This window comes from Procambarus clarkii, chromosome 22 (assembly GCF_040958095.1).
Source record: "Procambarus clarkii isolate CNS0578487 chromosome 22, FALCON_Pclarkii_2.0, whole genome shotgun sequence".
NCBI classification, from domain to species: Eukaryota; Metazoa; Arthropoda; class Malacostraca; order Decapoda; family Cambaridae; genus Procambarus; species Procambarus clarkii.
In genome coordinates, this window is record NC_091171.1 from 31,592,690 (window position 1) to 31,606,021 (window position 13,332).

The 13,332-nt window shown below is 40.3% G+C and overlaps 2 protein-coding genes across 8 annotated transcripts in view; one reads left to right on the top strand and one right to left on the bottom strand.

Moving 5' to 3' along the window:
* The window catches only part of LOC123758649 (uncharacterized), a 91,826-nt gene extending 89,637 nt beyond the window's left edge, over positions 1 to 2,189 (top strand). For 3 of the 6 annotated variants that reach the window (XM_045743187.2, XM_069328803.1, XM_045743178.2), the window contains one exon: positions 520 to 1,545. In XM_045743187.2, the coding sequence (XP_045599143.2) occupies positions 520 to 735 (216 nt within the window). In that variant the 3' untranslated portion in view covers positions 736 to 1,545. Of the gene's footprint in view, positions 1 to 519 lie in introns of all 6 variants that reach the window. The other 3 variants (XM_045743203.2, XM_045743195.2, XR_006772921.2) reach the window with 2 other exon arrangements.
* Positions 2,190 to 2,923: 734 nt separating this feature from the next.
* LOC138367352 (inosine triphosphate pyrophosphatase) overlaps positions 2,924 to 13,332 on the bottom strand; it is a 55,770-nt gene continuing 45,361 nt past the window's right edge. For both annotated transcript variants that reach the window (XM_069328806.1, XM_069328805.1), the window contains exon 6: positions 2,924 to 3,172. In XM_069328806.1, coding sequence (XP_069184907.1) covers positions 3,015 to 3,172 — 158 coding nt within the window. In that variant the 3' untranslated portion in view covers positions 2,924 to 3,014. The remainder of the gene's footprint in view (positions 3,173 to 13,332) is intronic.

Consider the following 13,332-nt stretch of genomic DNA (forward strand, 5'->3'; position numbering starts at 1 on the left):
AGCTAGAATATGCAGCTGTTGTGTGGTGCCCACATCTTAAGCCCCGAAATCATCTCAAGATAACCTCAAGAAGGGTTGTTTGGACAAAATTTATTCACCTGTTACCTTGTTTTCCTAATCTCATTCCTTTGTAATAGAGCAATAGCTTGTTATATATGTGACTTTGGTGAAGTCTTTTGGGTAGCCAAATTCTAGATCTAGTAGGCAGAGGAAGTCTTCTGATAACAGAGGAGTGGCACTGTGATTCAAGTATCATAAGCTCATGAAAGGCACGTTAGAGGGGGCCAAAACAGAAACGTACATTTTCAGTGAAGTTAATTTTGAATGATCCACCAGAACAAGTTATTTATGTCATGCTATATTGAATTTCTCTTTGTGATTTAAAATACACCAGTTTGGTAGATAATTAATTTATAAACTTATTGGTTTTATATCTAATCACAAATTTATATTTGTTATTTATTTGCAGTGTGATACACTTTAATTGTATAGCATGTTTTGTTTGTCCACAACTTCCAGGTGCGTCCACAACAAAGCACATTGTATCGGTACCGTGATGATCCAGAGCCCATATTTGTTCGGGAAGGTGGTGTGACGAACACCCTCCGTGGACAGCAGCTCGACCAACGACTGCTTTCTTCCGCAAAAGAAGTTTGTGAATTACAGCAGCAGGTGTCTCAGGAGAAACAGTCAATGCTTGATATGATACTGGTAAAAAAATCACAGCACTTTTAAAATTAGCAATTTTTTGGCATACTGTAACAGTCATGTGTTTTGTATCCACATACAGTGTATAATTTCAGGCTTTAGAAAATATTTTTTGCCCTACAGTAATATATTTTCAAGTTTTATTCTTTGTCATCTTCATGTAATGATGAAATAATGTGAAAAGCTGTGTAAGAATTGGCAAGTGAATGTTTGTGCTCAAGTTGTCCTCTTCTGTAAAGATGAGGTGTTTATCAGTGCTGAGCAGTCACACTGCATAGGTGAGTCTTGGCTTAATACATAACCTACTTTTTGGACCCCTCTCTTGAAATCGCATCTTGTCCCAGACTTTTGGACTGTACCTCTTGATAACTGACTTCTTCACTTTTGTAAATATACTTTTGTCTTCAGTTAGTTCTTTAATTTTGTTGGAATTAATTTACTGTAGATCAGTGTTTTGTTTAAGTTCATATACACAAATAAAAGCTGAAAATTCTGGTTAAATTAATATAGAGCTTTAAATTGTTATTGGACATTTTCCACTTGCCAATATATTTACTGTATCAAAAATACATCTAATTTAAAAAAAATGATGTAAAGGCATTATGAATAAGTGTTTATTATAACTGTAATGAACTTTTTTATTGCATATTGTAGACCTAGTCCAAAACACTAGTGAGAAGCTCTGCACAATGAAATCACGATTGCATCTGGGGTGACCTAGAACCCTGAGTTTGATTCCATTGCACTGTTAGATTTTCTCATTAGTCCTTTATTTGGCACATTTCTTTATTATAATTATTTTCTTTGTCAACATTCTCTATAAAGTTGAATAGGGATTATGAAGTTTTTCCTTCCCTTTGATAACATTGATGGAAAGGTTATTTGTTATTCATCCTCACTTATATTGATAATTACAAAATAAACCACTTTACTACTTACTGGGTAAAGTTGCACTAGCTAAACATTTTTGTGTGTTTACCCAGGTTGTAGACGAAACATTTATAAATTGTACATCATAATAACTATTATCGTCTTGGTACAGTACGTCAATACAATAAATTATATATCTTGGTAAAATTACTGTTCAAAAATATTTGAAGGTATGTGCTGGACAACTGTCCATGACATCTCATGTGCAAATTTATTCTTAGGATAGACAAAAATATAAATATGCAATTTACTCAAGATAATACCAATATCTCAAAAATACTGTACTATTAAAGTTTCAGTGCATTTTTTTTGTGATTGTTTGGCATATACTGTACATATTACTAAGGCTTTAGGATAGACATCGTCAAATTGAATTGGCGGTGCAAAAGCAAAAATTTAACTTTACACATACAGTATTCTTTTAATTTCATAACCTTTAGTTAGAGGTGCCCTTGTAAAATTTATTGTTAGTTGAATTCTTCACCAACTGAATTTAAATTTTTATACTGACACAGATGCTTCTAAAATTTCCCAATAAATCAAAGGAAGTACTGGGAGATGTCCTTTGTTTGGCCCCCACACAAAATACAGTATTGGGGCATTGTACTAAGATTCTCTCACTGCCAGAGAATGCCACCTTATGCCCTCTAGGTGGGCCTACCCAGGAGCCACAGAAAGCCTGTGCTGTGAGAGGCATGTAGAATCTCCCCTGCATTATCCAAACATTTTTAAGCTAGCCATGACTTAACCTCATCAATTAATGTTTATGATGTGTGTGTGTATGTATATGTATGGGTATAAAGTATATATGGAAGCTGATCAGAATTACATTTCACCTTTGTGAATGTACATTAATGACACTATGTAAAAGACACATCTAACACTTTATGTAGGACATACATAAATCTGTGTAGCTATGTATTTACGTATGTAGGTTAGCTTAGCATTTTAAAAACACCGAATCACCTTCTGTGGTTGAGTGTTCAATAAACCCTTGAACTGTATGTTTAACACTTCTCTAACCCTGTCCATGGAGGACAGACGAAAATGTATATATTCTGGTTAGCGTTGTGAATGTGTGGCCACGTCTGTGGTGTAAAAAAAAAAAAAAAAAAAAAAAAGTTACATGACAAGCCCAACAGATGCCTTCTCCCATTGGTTACAAGGAGTACAAATAACATATGCTCAATTCTGGTTCGTAACTACATACAAAATTAATGACAACATTTGCGTTATGTAAGGTTACTTAAACTTAATGACTTATATTTTAGCAGGAAAGCAAACGTTGAATTTATAATATTTTATTACACGCTGAAATTTCTTAAATGTTTACATAATTTGTTACTGTATTGTTTAACATTTTAGTGTTGCATGTATTATTTGTTGTAATTTTCTTCAACTCTTAGTGTATTGGCAAGAAAACTTCTTCCCTCATCACTGGTGAAATATTCCCTGAGAGCATCCAGAGCCCGACGGCGGTGAGAGACACAGTTCTTGACACTGCTGTCTAACTCGGCAAATGTCTGAGAGTAACCTGCCAATAAATAAAGTCAATCATACACATACTCGTGTCTCTTACTTGGTCTGAGTATTAAAAAGTGGGCAATGAAGATTTGTAAGATTAGCAAAAAGTGATACAATCTGCTTTAATGTTGTAAAAAACCAGCGTTGAATGTAATGAAGCACCATTTTCTGGGCGAGCCTTTTAAGCTCCCTGGAGCTATCTATCTGATATGCAATCTATTACTCTAGGGTAGTCAATGCAGTTCAGCCTACCAGGGACCACGAGCCAGAACCTGGCCCCCTCAGAGAGACAAAGAAGCAATAGCCTCTGGAAACCCCCTGAGGTTGGGGGTATTCCTTGTCTGCCATCGACCAGGGTTAGGCAATCAAAACAAAAACAAACAAAACAAAATAAACCCCACTTGGTAAGAAAATTGCAACCGAAAACCAAACAGGGAGATAAAACTCTCCCAACTCTCAAGGAAACAAGCAAATGTCACATCACTGCCGCTCTTACCCTTCAGTTCTGGGAGCCACTTAGTAGCATGTCTTTGCACCTTTTCCAGTTTGTTCATGTGCTTCTTAAGATATGGGCACCACACAACAGCTGCATATTCTAGCTTTGGCCTAACAAAAGTCATGAACAATTTCTTTAGTATATCGCCATCCATGTATTTAAATGCAATTCTGAAGTTAGAAAGCATAGCATAGGCTCCTTGCACAATATTCTTTATGTGGTCCTCAGGTGATAGTTTTCTATCTAGAACCACCCCTAGATCTCTTTCTTTATCAGAATTCTTTAAAGATTTCTCACATAATATATAGGTTGTGTGGGGTCTATGTTCTCCTATTCCACATTCCATAACATGACATTTATTAACATTAAATTCCATTTGCCAAGTGGTGCTCCATATACTTATTTTGTCCAGGTCTTCTTGAAGGGCATGACAATCATCTAAATTTCTTATCCTTCCTATTATCTTAGCATCATCAGCAAACATGTTCATATAATTCTGTATACCAACTGGTAGATCATTTATGTACACAAAAAACATCACTGGTGCAAGAACTGAACCCTGTGGTACTCCACTTGTGACATTTCTCCATTCCGATACATTGCCTCTGATTACTGCCCTCATTTTTCTATCAGTCAGAAAATTTTTCATCCATGATAGAAGCTTACCTGTCACCCCTCCAATATTTTCCAGTTTCCAGAACAACCTCTTATGTGGAACTCTGTCGAAAGCCTTTTTTAGGTCCAGATAGATGCAGTCAACCCAACCATCTCTTTCCTGTAATATCTCTGTGGCTCGATCATAGAAACTTAGTAAATTCGATACACAGGATCTTCCAGATCGAAAACCATACTGTCTGTCTGATATTATATCATTTCTCTCCAGGTGTTCTACCCATTTAGTTTTCATTAGCTTTTCCAATACTTTCACTATTACACTTGTCAATGATACAGGTCTATAATTGAGGGGGTCTTCCCTGCTGCCACTTTTGTAGATTGGAACTATGTTAGCCTGTTTCCACACGTCTGCTACGATTCCTGAACACAGGGATGCCTGAAAGATCAGGTGAAGTGGAATGCTGAGGTCAGATGCACATTCTCTCAGAACCCATGGTGAAACTCCATCTGGGCCAGCTGCTTTGTTCTTACCGAGCTCCTTTAGCATATTTTCCACTTCATCTCTAGACACCTCTATCCGCTCTATGTTGTTCTCTGGAATTCTTATTGTGTCTGGTTCTCTGAAGATTTCATTTTGTACAAACACACTTTGGAACTTTTCATTTAATGTTTCACACATTTCCTTTTCATTTTCCGTGAATCTGTTTCCCATTTTCAACCTCTGGATATTATCCTTTACCTGCAATTTGTTGTTTATGAATTTGTAGAATAGGCCCGGTTCTGTTTTACATTTATCCGCTATCCCTTTTTCAAAATTTCTTTCTGCCTCTCTCCTTACTGCTGTACAGTTGTTCCTCGCATCTTTGTATCGCTGGTATGTTTGGGGGTTTGGCCTCTTCCTATACTGATTCCATTTTTGTGTCTTTTGGTCTCTTGCCCTCTCACAATTTCTGTCGAACCAATCCTGTTTTCTGGCCCTGCATCTCTGTTTTGGTATAAATTTTTTTGTGCCTTTATCATATATTTCACAAAACTTGACATACATCTCATTCACTTCCTTGCCTAGCATCAAGTTTGTCCAATTATACTCACTAAAAAAATTTCTAAGGTCACCATAATGTCCTCTCCTGAAGTCTGGTTTTTCAACTGCTTCAACCTCCTTATTTTCTTCCAGCTTATAACGCATTGCATACTTTATTCCCAAAAAGATATGGTCACTTTTACCCAAGAGAGGAAGGTACTGAATGTCAAATATCTCTTCCTCCTTCCTGGTAAATATCAAATCTAGCATGGAGGGAACGTCCCCTTCCCTCATCCTCGTAGCTTGTTTAACATGTTGATACAAGAATGTTTCCAGGATGAGGTCTACAAATTTACAGGTCCAAAAATCTTCTGTTTTAGCTTCATATGCTTCCCAGTCTATGGATTTCAAGTTGAAGTCACCGACTATCAACAGTCGTGATCTATCGTTATCCGCTCTCGCTATGATCTCTCTCATTATCTTGAGGTTATCTTGAGTTGATTTCGGGGCGTTGTTTTTAGTGTCCCGCGGCCCGGTCCTTGACCAGGCCTCCACCCCCAGGAAGCAGCCCGTGACAGCTGACTAACTCCCAGGTACCTATTTACTGCTAGGTAACAGGGGCATTCAGGGTGAAAGAAACTTTGCCTATTTGTTTCTGCCTCGTGCGGGAATCGAACCCGCGCCACAGAATTACGAGTCCTGCGCGCTATCCACCAGGCTACGAGGCCCCTAATTTATTGTTCCCTAAAATTTATTTATTGCGAGGCCCCCCTTATTTATTGTTATAAGACCTTCTCGTTTACTATCTAGCTCTTCCTTTGACCATGTGCTGCTTGGCGGTGGACTATATGCATTTATTATCATTAGTTTATCATCCTCATGGCAGATCTCTAGTGCTATTATGTCAACTTCTTGTGGATTGGCAGTCATTATTTCGTTCACCTTTAGGTGTTCTTTTACCAGCACAGCAACGCCACCGCCTTTCCTAATTTTTCTGTCCCGTCTCCAAATTGAGTAGCCCCTTGGGAATATGACCTCATTTAAAATTACATCTTCAAGTTTTGTCTCTGTGAGTGCAACAATGTCTGCAGCTGTATTACATCACTTAACTCCTGTATCTTCGATCTCACTCCATCTATGTTGGTGTATGCAATCTTCAGGAACTTGTTCCCCCTCTCCTTATTCTTCACTCCCCCTCTCTCTATTGATTTTGTTGGTTTGCCTTTATGTACCACTTTACTGGTTTGCCTATCCCTATCACTTTGTAGAAAAAAAGAATTTATTTCTTCTTCATTCCTGCTCTCATTTAAATGTTTTGCCTCGGCGAGGTTCAGTTTCAGCTTCTCTCTATCTTCTTTTGAAAGATCTCGTCTTAACGACCACCCTTTCCCATCCTCATCACTTTGTAATTTTCTAGCATTCCTTAGTACTTCTTCCATCTGTTTGGCACCGTTTAGGGGGATCCTCAAAGGTCGATCTTTCCCTTTTACGTACCTGCCTATTCTCCTGTAGTCGCACACATTCTCTATGGTTGTAAGACCTTCCACGAGGCCAACAATTTTATCTACTACTTTAGCTTCTTCTACAGCTCTTTCTGACCTAGATGTTATCGCCTTTTCTTTGCAGCCAAAAATGATCAGGGACTTACTCCGATCAACTGTGTTTTGCACCAACTTCGGGTTAGATGCCAATTCTTTTCTCACTTCCAGCCTAATGTTTGTTTTATCTTGGTTGCTGCAGTGTTTGACTTCCTTTACTGCTTCTTCTATTTTTTCCTTCTCCTTGGCCACTTGTGCATAAGTGAGTTGCATATCTTTCTTGCACTGTTCTATTCCCTGTGTAACTTCCTCCATCTGTGCTGACAAAAGCCATTTCTCCTGTTGAATTTCCTTGCCTAACCTATTGTAGTCATTTATGTTTAAATTTACTTTAACTTCTTCCAAAGCTATTTTTAAGAGTTTATTTTCTTCTTCCATGGCTTTGCAATTTGTTTCCAATTGATTCTTATCCTTGCGCAAGTCTTTCACTAAACCCTCAAGACATAAAACTTTGCTATTCAAATGGTCATTACTTTCTTTCAATTTACTAATTATTTCTACATGAGAGTTCACTATAGTATCTAAATTTACCAACTTGTTATGTAGACTGCTAATATCAATGCTTTCTTCATTGAATCCCTCAAAATCAAGCTCTGTTTTGTTTTTCCCCTTGCCAGTGGCCATCTTGAATGTTCTTCTCTGCACTGTAAACACTAGGGCAACTTTTTCTCATCCGATTTTTCACTTCCCTTAGCACTTTCCTGTTATCTCACCTATTTTTCAAGACCACTATACCTTTATGTTCTCTGGGACACCACTCACTACCATCAACCTGTACTACAATACTTAGGATTGTTGAAATATGCTGGAGCTCCTCTGCTGCATATGTGTGTGTGTGTATATGTATATGTATATATATATATATATATATATATATATCTATATCTATCTATCTATATCTGTGCCACAGAGTTGGCCTCTCGTGCAGGCCCATCACCTCAACCACCATCCCAAAAGCCCACAAGCAATCCAGCTGGGATGGCCCCATTGTAGACCAAGTTGCTGCAGAGTGCCTGGGTGCTGCAACAACACAACATGACATTGCTCGCCTCACAGCAGTAGCAGCCCCACACGCAGGGGATTTCCTGTTAGCAACCCCCAATGTCAGCAACTGGCACGCGTCTCAAACCACACGCCCTCCGAATTGCTGTGGCCCTCCGCCTTGCTGCCCCAATCCACACCAGATATAGGTGTATTTGCAGCGAGGTGTGGCTGACAGGTACAGCCACCATGGCCTACTCTGCCAAAGCACAGGGGGATGGCACTCGAGGCACAGTGAAGTTAACGACATCATCAAGAGGAGCCTCACCACAGCTGGATGCCCAGCTGAAAGAGAGCCCTGTTACCTAACGCCCTGTAACTCTGATGCTCTTATTGGTCGCCCGGATGGTATCACAGTGAACCCCTGGAAGAATGGCAAGCATTTGGTATGGGACTACACATGCGTATCAACCCTGGCTAACACCTACATTGACCTCAGTGTTGCACAACCAGGTGGCGCTGCCACCCACAGGGAAGCAGCCAAATCCCGTAAGTACTGTATAGAGAACTGGATCACCACTACAATTTTGTCCCCGTTGCTTCTGAGACACTCGGTGCCTGGGGTAAAAGTGCTACCAGTTTTTTGAAGGAACTGGGTTCTAGGCTCATTGAAACAACAAGGTACCCCTAGAGCTGCCAGTTTTCTTTTCCTTTTCTATTCGCGATACAGAGGAGAAATGCGCACTGCATCAAGGGTTCCTGCCTGCCATCTGAGGAGCTGGAGGAACTCGACAACCTATGATAACCATCTTTGTAACCTATATGTAACTCCTTTTTTGTAACAAAGTTCAAATAAAGCAAATATATATGTGTACATACAAAAGAATGGGGGTGGTAGAAGATAATATTAGTGTTCAGTGAGAGACCACAAGGTCTCCTCTGAATACTTTTTATTTTCTTCTCCAAAGCTATGGGTCCCCACATTGGCACCAGAGGTGGTACCCTCACAAACTTTTTATATTTTATATTATATATATATATATATATATATATATATATATATATATATATTTTATATATATATATATATATATATATATATATATATATATATATATATATATATATATATATATATATATATATATATATATATATATATATATATATATATATATTATTAAATATGACCGAAAAAGTAAGATTAATAATTCTAACACGAATTTTCTCAATCTTTCGTACATTATGCTTCACTGTTGGAGGTAAATCAAAAATCACTTCTCCAAAATTCATTTTTATTTCTAGTCTGACGCGACACGGGCGCGTTTCGTAAAACTTATTACATTTTCAAAGGCTTCACAAATACACAACTGATTAGAACTTGCGTTTCCCTGATTTTATATCTACATTTGAGTGAGGTGGGAAGGGTGATGTGGCATTACATTTGAGTGAGGTGGGAAGGATGATGTGGCATTAACACAAGACAGAACACTAGAGGATATTAATAGGGTATTAAAAGTATCAACACAAGACAGAACAGAAACAATGGGTATTGAATAGAAGTGTTTGTAGAAAGCCTATTGGTCCATATTTCTTGATGCTTCTATATTGGAGCGGAGTCTTGAGGTGGGTAGAATATAGTTGTGCAATAATTGGCTGTTGATTGCTGGTGTTGACTTCTTGATGTGTAGTGCCTCGCAAACGTCAAGCCGCCTGCTATTGCTGTATCTATCGATGATTTCTGTGTTGTTTACTAGGATTTCTCTGGCGATGGTTTGGTTATGGGAAGAGATTATATGTTCCTTAATGGAGCCCTGTTGTTTATGCATCGTTAAACGCCTAGAAAGAGATGTTGTTGTCTTGCCTATATACTGGGTTTTTTGGAGCTTACAGTCCCCAAGTGGGCATTTGAAGGCATAGACGACGTTAGTCTCTTTTAAAGCGTTCTGTTTCGTGTCTGGAGAGTTTCTCATGAGTAGGCTGGCCGTTTTTCTGGTTTTATAGTAAATCGTCAGTTGTATCCTCTGATTTTTGTCTGTAGGGATAACGTTTCTATTAACAATATCTTTCAGGACCCTTTCCTCTGTTTTATGAGCTGTGGAAAAGAAGTTCCTGTAAAATAGTCTAATAGGGGGTATAGGTGTTGTGTTAGTTGTCTCTTCGGAGGTTGCATGGCTTTTCACTTTCCTTCTTATGATGTCTTCGATGAAACCATTGGAGAAGCCGTTATTGACTAGAACCTGCCTTACCCTACAGAGTTCTTCGTCGACTTGCTTCCATTCTGAGCTGTGGCTGAGAGCACGGTCGACGTATGCGTTAACAACACTCCTCTTGTACCTGTCAGGGCAGTCGCTGTTGGCATTTAGGCACATTCCTATGTTTGTTTCCTTTGTGTAGACTGCAGTGTGGAAACCTCCGCCCTTTTCCATGACTGTTACATCTAGAAAAGGCAGCTTCCCATCCTTTTCCGTCTCGTAAGTGAAACGCAGCACGGAACTCTGCTCAAATGCCTCCTTCAGCTCCTGCAGATGTCTGACATCAGGTACCTGTGTAAAAATGTCGTCAACATACCTGCAGTATATGGCCGGTTTCAAGTTCATGTCGACTAAGACTTTTTGCTCGATGGTACCCATGTAGAAGTTTGCAAACAGGACACCTAGGGGAGAACCCATGGCGACCCCATCTACTTGCTTATACATGTGCCCATCCGGGCTCAAGAAGGGTGCCTCTTTAGTACAAGCTTGGAGTAGTTTCCTCAGAATACTTTCTGGCATGTCAAGAGGAGTACAGGCTGGATCACGATACACTCTGTCGGCTATCATTCCGATTGTCTCGTCCACAGGTACGTTGGTAAACAGCGATTCTACGTCCAACGAGGCTCTTATCCCTGTGGCCCGTGCGCCCCGCAGTAAGTCCACAAATTCCTTTGGAGACTTCAGGCTGAAGGCGCAAGGAACATAAGGAGTCAGCAGGCCGTTGAGTCGCTTCGCCAATCTGTACGTGGGTGTGGGTATCTGGCTAATGATTGGCCGAAGTGGGTTTCCAGGCTTGTGCGTCTTGACATTTCCATACGCATATCCAGGTTTATATTCCCCAATGATCTTTGGCAGGTGGAGTCCGGATTTCTTGGCGTTCACAGTTTCGATCAGTTTGTTGACCTTTGCTTTTAATTCGGCTGTAGTGTCCTTCGTTACCCTTTGGAACTTAGTTTGGTCAGAGAGTATGATGTTCATTTTCGCCAGATATTCGTCTTTTTTAAGAATGACATATATTGGCGACTTGTCACCTCTCCTGACAACTATCTCCTTGTTCTCACGAAGGCTTTTAGCTGCCGCTCTAAGCTCGGGGGACAGTATGGTGCTTCTGTAGTTGCCTCGATTCTTTCCTCCTTCTGCAATAAGTTCTGCTTGTAAGGTATCTTTGGTAGTGACCTTCTTTTGTGTCTCGAGGTCGAATATGTCGTCCAACAGAATTTCCAACTCCACTTTCCGGGCCATTTCACTCGGTCTGGACATAACATGACAGTTTATGCCCAGATTTAGGAGAGTGACTTGGTCCTCAGTGAGGTTAATTCCTGCAAGGTTCAGGAAGCCATCTCTTGGTCGTGGAATTGCCATAGGTCCTCCATATAATGTTGTTAGTTTCTTGATAATCCTTGTTTCAGTGCTGAGGTGATGTTGGTCTGTGAGGATGTCGAGGTGTTGTTCGTGAGAACAAGGAGATAGTTGTCAGGAGAGGTGACAAGTCGCCAATATATGTCATTCTTAAAAAAGACGAATATCTGGCGAAAATGAACATCATACTCTCTGACCAAACTAAGTTCCAAAGGGTAACGAAGGACACTACAGCCGAATTAAAAGCAAAGGTCAACAAACTGATCGAAACTGTGAACGCCAAGAAATCCGGACTCCACCTGCCAAAGATCATTGGGGAATATAAACCTGGATATGCGTATGGAAATGTCAAGACGCACAAGCCTGGAAACCCACTTCGGCCAATCATTAGCCAGATACCCACACCCACGTACAGATTGGCGAAGCGACTCAACGGCCTGCTGACTCCTTATGTTCCTTGCGCCTTCAGCCTGAAGTCTCCAAAGGAATTTGTGGACTTACTGCGGGGCGCACGGGCCACAGGGATAAGAGCCTCGTTGGACGTAGAATCGCTGTTTACCAACGTACCTGTGGACGAGACAATCGGAATGATAGCCGACAGAGTGTATCGTGATCCAGCCTGTACTCCTCTTGACATGCCAGAAAGTATTCTGAGGAAACTACTCCAAGCTTGTACTAAAGAGGCACCCTTCTTGAGCCCGGATGGGCACATGTATAAGCAAGTAGATGGGGTCGCCATGGGTTCTCCCCTAGGTGTCCTGTTTGCAAACTTCTACATGGGTACCATCGAGCAAAAAGTCTTAGTCGACATGAACTTGAAACCGGCCATATACTGCAGGTATGTTGACGACATTTTTACACAGGTACCTGATGTCAGACATCTGCAGGAGCTGAAGGAGGCATTTGAGCAGAGTTCCGTGCTGCGTTTCACTTACGAGACGGAAAAGGATGGGAAGCTGCCTTTTCTAGATGTAACAGTCATGGAAAAGGGCGGAGGTTTCCACACTGCAGTCTACACAAAGGAAACAAACATAGGAATGTGCCTAAATGCCAACAGCGACTGCCCTGACAGGTACAAGAGGAGTGTTGTTAACGCATACGTCGACCGTGCTCTCAGCCACAGCTCAGAATGGAAGCAAGTCGACGAAGAACTCTGTAGGGTAAGGCAGGTTCTAGTCAATAACGGCTTCTCCAATGGTTTCATCGAAGACATCATAAGAAGGAAAGTGAAAAGCCATGCAACCTCCGAAGAGACAACTAACACAACACCTATACCCCCTATTAGACTATTTTACAGGAACTTCTTTTCCACAGCTCATAAAACAGAGGAAAGGGTCCTGAAAGATATTGTTAATAGAAACGTTATCCCTACAGACAAAAATCAGAGGATACAACTGACGATTTACTATAAAACCAGAAAAACGGCCAGCCTACTCATGAGAAACTCTCCAGACACGAAACAGAACGCTTTAAAAGAGACTAACGTCGTCTATGCCTTCAAATGCCCACTTGGGGACTGTAAGCTCCAAAAAACCCAGTATATAGGCAAGACAACAACATCTCTTTCTAGGCGTTTAACGATGCATAAACAACAGGGCTCCATTAAGGAACATATAATCTCTTCCCATAACCAAACCATCGCCAGAGAAATCCTAGTAAACAACACAGAAATCATCGATAGATACAGCGATAGCAGGCGGCTTGACGTTTGCGAGGCACTACACATCAAGAAGTCAACACCAGCAATCAACAGCCAATTATTGCACAACTATATTCTACCCACCTCAAGACTCCGCTCCAATATAGAAGCATCAAGAAATATGGACCAATAGGCTTTCTACAAAC